The 6,589-nt window shown below is 63.0% G+C and overlaps 1 protein-coding gene across 1 annotated transcript; it reads right to left on the minus strand.

Moving 5' to 3' along the window:
* Window positions 1-4,571: 4,571 nt before the first annotated feature.
* On the minus strand, window positions 4,572-6,337 carry DUSP23 (dual specificity phosphatase 23). The gene is made up of 2 exons (XM_060644564.3): window positions 5,986-6,337; window positions 4,572-4,956 (listed from the first exon to the last, which is right to left on the minus strand). The coding sequence occupies exons 1-2, from the start codon at window positions 6,250-6,252 to the stop codon at window positions 4,771-4,773; spliced, it is 453 nt and encodes a 150-aa protein (XP_060500547.1). The 5' UTR covers window positions 6,253-6,337; the 3' UTR covers window positions 4,572-4,770.
* Between the last annotated feature and the right edge of the window lie 252 nt (window positions 6,338-6,589).

A 6,589-nucleotide genomic window follows, 5' to 3' on the forward strand; every position in this document is an offset into this window, starting at 1 on the left:
CCAGAAAGGAGATTCGAGTTTTCAATAAATCATTGGATATTTTCAAGGGCTCAGTGACATTCACACGTGCCTCCAGATCGTCCTGCTGGGCGAGGACATCACAAGCTCCGAGTCCTGTAGTAGCAGCTGTGACAGAGGTGACCTGATGACCGGCTTCCCTGTTCGGGACTTAAACGCTGGGGCTGCATTTTAAGGAACAGCCACAGCTCGGATGCATTGGCTTCAGCGTCAGGTGCAGTGTATTCTCTGACCTCCTCGGAGGATGGACAGAGGGACGTCAGAGGTTGTGTGAACACGGCCCTTGAGGCCGAGCTCTGACCATGAAGACAGACTGCCACACGTGACTGGGGCTGGGGGGAGGTCGGGCAGCGGGAGCAGGGTCCCTGTTTGATCCCAGCTCGGTCGCTGCAAATGTGGGCAAGTTAGCCAGCTCTGCACGCCTCAGTTTATCTATAAAAAGGGAAAAATACCTGATTCGCAGAGCGGTTGTAAGGAGAAGATGGTATAACACGATGTGTGTAAAACAGCTGCTACGCGGTCGGTGCTTCATAAATGGGACGGTTCAGTCACGACGAAGCGTGAGATGCATTCGTGGTCACTGATGCTGTTTTGCGACGCAACAGTCCCGTGAGACCAAATTGGTTTCCTTCTTAGGAAAAATGGCAACGCAGACAGCAGAAGTTTTGGTCTGAGGCTCGGCGCAGGAGTGCGGTTCATTCTGGGAAATGGTTCGAGATCTGGATCAAATCCCTGGTCCCCGTGACGTGCTCATCATTCTCCTGGGGAGACCTGGGGGCCCGGGCACGAGGAGCGGACTTCCTTCACCAGGGGGAGGAGGGGCCGCCCCGTGGGACAGGTCCCTACGCGGTGGGTGCCGGATACGTGATGCAGACGGATCTCTGCACAGGAGGACGCATGTCCCCCCCCCAGGGCGGGGACACATGGCCTGGGAAGAGCCCACGGAGAAGTACCCCTGTGGGGCTTGCGGCAGGCGAAGCGGAGGAGGAAGAACCAGGGAGGAGTGTCTCAGAGAGCGGCCCGTGCGCCTCCTGTCCCGATTCTGGTCGCTCGCGCATCCGAACAGCTTTCCGGGAGAGGAACCGAAACGGCGCCGGCCGCAGAACCCGAATGACGTGGACGGATGTCTTCCACTTAGAACGGCCTCCACCGGGCAGGGATGGCAAGCCACCTGCCGGACCGTAGACGTGAGCTTTAAAGACACGGGGGTGTGAGTCCACATCACTGCAGACGGTGAAAGTGAACGGTGTCTGTCACCATCTTGGAAAGCCACCCTGGGCAAGGGGGCGGGGCTGGGAGCGGGCAGCAGGAAGCGCTGCAAGACGGAAGCGTTTGATGGCGTCTGGCCCTTTCCCCCCCCTCGAGACGCGTGCGTCCACAGGAGAAATGCCCGAGCACGTTCCTATAGGGAACGAAAGCTCACGGTTGCCTCTGGCGCTTTGCTGGGCCGAGGCACTGGTTCCCAACTGGGGCCAATTTTGTCCTCCTGGGGGACATTTGGCAATGCCTGGAAGCATTCTCGAGGTCCCATTTTGGGGGGGGGGGGGTAGGCACGCTACCGGCATCTGGTGCGTGGAGAGGTCACGGATGTTGCTAAACACCATACGGCGCGCAGATGGCCTCGCAACCAAGAAGAAGCGTCAGCCCCAGATGCCAGCGGTGCTGAGCTGGAGGGAGCCTGGTTTGGGGGGGGGGGGGGCACAGGCTCCGTGTCGGCGGGGGTGGCCCGTTCCTCACACCCGTCATCTCAGTGAAGGTGGGACGGGGAAGGGAGGCCTGTAGCCCCTCCTTGGTGGTCACAGGAGAGGCGAGCAGGCCTCTGCTCCCAATCCCCAAGTATCTGGGGGTGGGGGTGCGCCCAAAAGGCGCCTCAGGCTAACCTCCCCAGGTAGGTGGAAGGATACGGGCAGAGTTTTTCATCTCAAGTCAACTCTTACTTATTTAAAAACCGATTTCCTTAAGCACATAATTATATGTTTATTTCCCCGAGGAACTCTTGAGGCAGCAGAGATCTGCTTGAATTATGGGGACGGAGGCTGCATAGGGGGCTCTAATGGGGTTAGAAAAATGTTCCGTCTCCTCTGAAGGAGCCCCGGGAGGAAGGGAAGGGCAGGCTCCCCTCCTGCCGTCCAGAGGACAGGATGCGGGGGGGGGGGGGGGGGGGGGGGGGTGGGAGCGGAGGGCAGGAGTGTGAGGACTGGCTGCTCGACAGGGCCCGGCAGGATCAGAGCAGACGTGAACCCTGGGGTGCAGCCTCGAGCCCCCACTTCCCTGTTCCCATCCTGGTGGGTGGAGGGGAGGGGTCCGGGGAGCAAGCCATCCACAGGCTTGCTCCCTTCACGCACGTGTGCACACACACACACGCACGCGCTCCCCTGTGGAAGGGGGCTCTGGTGCACGCACGCACACACGCACACACACTCCCCTGTGGAAGGGGGCTCTGGCACGCACACGCACACACGCACACACTCCCCTGTGGAAGGGGGCTCTGGCACACGCACACACATGCACACACACTCCCCTGTGGAAGGGGGCTCTGGCACATGCACACACGCACACACTCCCCTGTGGAAGGGGGCTCTGGCACACGCACACACACACGTGCACACACTCCCCTGTGGAAGGGGGCTCTGGCACGCACACGCACACACTCCCCTGTGGAAGGGGGCTCTAGTGCACACACGCACGCACGCACACACACACTCCCCTGTGGAAGGGGGCTCTGGCACGCACACGCACGCACGCACACACTCCCCTGTGGAAGGGGGTTCTGGCACACGCACACACACACATGCACACACACTCCCCTGTGGAAGGGGGCTCTGGCACATGCACACACGCACACGCACACACACACTCCCCTGTGGAAAGGGGCTCTGGCACACGCACGCGCACACACACTCCCCTGTGGAAGGGGGCTCTGGCACACGCACACATGCACACGCACACACACACTCCCCTGTGGAAAGGGGCTCTGGCACACGCACACACACACATGCACACACACTCCCCTGTGGAAGGGGGCTCTGGCACACGCACACATGCACACGCACACACACACTCCCCTGTGGAAGGGGGCTCTGGCACACGCACACACACACACGCACACACACACTCCCCTGTGGAAAGGGGCTCTGGCACACGCACACACACACGCTCCCCTGTGGAAGGGGGCTCTGGTGCACGTGGGAGAAACAGGCCCAGGCCTCCGGTGAGGCGGCAGGTGGAACAGGTGGCCGGGCTTCGGTGCATCGGTCTCCGAGCCGCTTCCGGCTAGGCTGCAGCCGGAGTGCCTGCAACTGTGGGTGCCTCTCACGCGCGGCCTGGCCGGGCTGGTGGGGACCCAGGGGAGCAGGATGAAGGACCGATTACTCGGCTCTGATAGTCCTCAGCGGAGAGGGGCCCTTAGTTAGTCCGCTGTAGGACTGGAACTTAACGGCCTGTCTCCCTTCCGGGGACAGCGGCAAGACTCCAGCCGTAACACTGCCTGAGAGAGCAGAAAGATGGGTCAGGAGCGGGCGGCTTGGGCCTGCCTCTGGCCTAGGCTATACGGGACGGGGTCCGCGGTGGGGGGGCTGGCCTCCTTCCTCTGTGTCCACTGCATCTGGAAGGCAGGGCTGTCCCAGTGCCCCTGTCCGTGCTGCGGCCCTGTCCGCGCCCGTCCCTGCAGGAGGTGGTGAGTCATCTCACTCAGCTGGAGCCTCCGCACCTGACAAGGCCGGGGACGCACAGCACTCAGGACGTGGTTCAGGACCAACCTCTGCCTCGTGCAGCCCGGCCTGCCGCACAACAGGGGACGGGGATTCAGACAGAAGTTACAATAAAGAGTCCATGTGGCTGGTCTACCCCATTCATCCTGTGCCTCAAAGGCTCTGGGCCTTCTAGAATGGTCTCCAACCGGGAAGGGAAGGGAACGTCAGAGAAACACGCTAAGAGTCATGGCCCCGCATCCCTTCATCTAACCATCAAATAGCCCTCTCCACACAACCGCCCAGGCTGGCTCGGTTCCAGCCTCCCTGGGCCTGGGGCTGGGGGACAGTGTCACAGGCAGGGGCTCACGGGGGAGCCCAGAAGCCCACGGCTGGTAAGAGACGCCTGGTCCTGGGGAACTGGCAATAGTAGTTATCTGTGTGCACAACACCCAGGCCTTCTCCGTCTCGAGAGGGTGGACAGGATGACACAGGAGGGGCATGCGGGTCCAGACTGAGGGGTTGTGTCCACAGGACGCTTCCGGCCTGTGAGCATCAGAGACCCCGGGCCCCTGGGGATCTGTGACCTTTTCGCTGACCGGCTCCCCGGGAGAGACATCAAAGATTGTCAGAGAACAGACACATAGCGTCTCAGCATCTTTCAGGGGCTGAAGACGTGTGCTGTGGTCCCGGCACACCCTTCCACTTTCTAGAAGCCTGGCCTTGGGCCTGGGCCTGAGCTACTTCACCCAAAGAACAGCGATGGCCCTGCTGTCATTCCTGGGTCACAGGGCTAGCGTGAGGCTCCAGTTAGTTGGCATGTGGGAATGCTTTGTAAACTGCACGGAGCTATACGCTGCGAGCTGGCTCTTCGAAGTTATTTATTCGGGGAAGCAGCGGAGGCCCCCCCCCCCCCCGCCCCCCCTGCAGTGCAGCCCCAGCCCTCTCTTTGGTCAAGGCCTGCCTGCAGGGAATGGCCACTCAGTCTCTCGAGCCAGCGGGAGGGCCTGGTGCTTCCAGTGCAGGTCAGGGCATGGGCCAGGCAGATGGGTGCCGGGGGCCCTTATTTAGTCCGCTGGTAGAACTGGAAGACGGCTTTCTCCTGTTCGTAGGTCTCGATGGAGCCGGGTCGAAGGCGCCGGAGTTCAGCAATGGCATCTCCCGCGGCCAGGCCCCTCTCTTTCACCAGGTAACAGGCCAGCATGGTGCCAGTGCGGCCAAAGCCCAGGGCACAGTGCACTCCCACAGCCTGCGAAGAAGCAGCTTGGTCGGGTGGAACCTGGTGCCCTACCCGCCCCCTGCCCTTCCCTTACACCCCTCCCTCTCCCTGCAGCTGCTGCTTCTGGGTGAGGCCCAGGACCTCACAGGCCGGCTCAGGCTCTCAGGGGCCGGAGAAGTGACATCAAAGTCAGGGAGGGCTGTCCCGTCCCTTGTGGTTTGGAGGCTGCCAATCACACCTCAAGTAGCTGGTTCAAGAGCCGGGTTCCTGGCCTGCCCGCCCACAACCCTCTACCTGCACTGACCAGTGACACCCCCACTCCCCCGCCCGCCTCCCCCCTGTCCCACCCCCCCCCCGCGGAGCGCGGAGCCGCTGCTCATCCGGATTGAGATATGACATAAAGTACAACCAGGTTTTGAAGACGTCGTACAAAAAAGTATTAAAATATCTCATGAGGAATTTATATTGATTATATTGCTGAAATGGTAATATTTTTGACTTACTGGGTTAACCTACATCATCAAAACGAGTTTCCCCTCATTCTTCTTTACCTTTTCAAAATGTGGCTGCTAGAAACTTTAAAATTGCAAATGTGGTTCCGTTATATTTGGAATAAGTGTGGCTCGGGAGAGCGCTCACGAGCCACTGCCTTCCACCCGCATGTCGCCCCAGTGCGGCCACCCTTCTGCCTCTCAGCTCACAACACTCGTTGCTTCCTTGCGGGCCCTACCCGCCACTGCGCGCCTCCGCCCGTCTTCTCGTCCTGGCCCCTGGGCGCTCCCTCTGCTCCCCGAGTCCTGCGAAGTCCCTCCCTGCCCGGCCCCGCCCAGTCCCCCCGCAGGCTCCTCCCTGTCCCTCCCCCCCGCTCACCCCCTGTAGGCCCCTCCCTCCCCAGCCCCGCCCTGTCCCCGCCCAGTCCCCCGCGAGCTCCTCCCTGCCCGGCCCCGCCCTGCTCCCAGCTGACGCTTGCAGGCTCCTCCGTGCCCGGCCCCGCCCCGCCCCGCGCAGGCCCCTCCCAGCCCCCCGCTGACCCCCGCAGGCTCCTCCCCGCCCACTGACCTCCCCGCGCGCGTTGGCCTCGTCCACTATCCGCACGAAGCGGTCGATCTGCTCGGGGGCCGGTGGACAGAAGTCCGGGATGCGCAGCCGGTGCAGCGTGAGGCCGGGGCAGGTGTCGCTGTGCGGGGGCCCGCGCTCCGTCAGGGACACCAAGTGCCGCACGCCCCGGTCCAGCAGGAACTGGTAGTGAGCGGGCAGCCGCGGCAGCGCCAGACCCGCCAGTCGGCCCGGGAGCACCCACGAAAAGTTGGGGGGCTGCACCCCCATGGCGGCGACAGGGCACGCGACCGCGCCAGCCCCTCGTCCCCCGCCCGCCGCCGGGGCCCGGCACCACCCACCCGCGCCCTGGTACCACGTGGGCTCCGCGCCCCGTCCGGCGACGCCCCGTCCCGGCGCGGGGATTGGCCCACCCGCCTCGGGGGCGGGGCTGGGGCGCCGGACCGACGAGACGGGCGCCGCGAGCCGGCCGCAGTCCGGGGCAGCGCGCTCGTTGATTGGTTGGGTAGCCGGTAATGGGCGGGATTGCCGCAGCGGTGCTCACGGGGATTGGTGGAGCTACTCAAACAGCCGGAGGCAAACCTAGAGGCCGGGATGAATTGCTTTC

This window comes from Panthera onca, chromosome F1 (genome assembly GCF_046562875.1).
Source record: "Panthera onca isolate mPanOnc1 chromosome F1, mPanOnc1 haplotype 2, whole genome shotgun sequence".
NCBI lineage: Eukaryota > Metazoa > Chordata > Mammalia > Carnivora > Felidae > Panthera > Panthera onca.

Bases quoted from the DNA above. Each gene is read 5' to 3' on its own strand.
- DUSP23 (XM_060644564.3), bottom strand. From the start codon at position 6,252: ATGGGGGTGCAGCCCCCCAACTTTTCGTGGGTGCTCCCGGGCCGACTG. The intron at 4,957-5,985 runs GTCAGTGGGCGG...GCTTCTTCGCAG, and splicing joins AGGCCAACGCGCGCGGGGAG to GCTGTGGGAGTGCACTGTGC.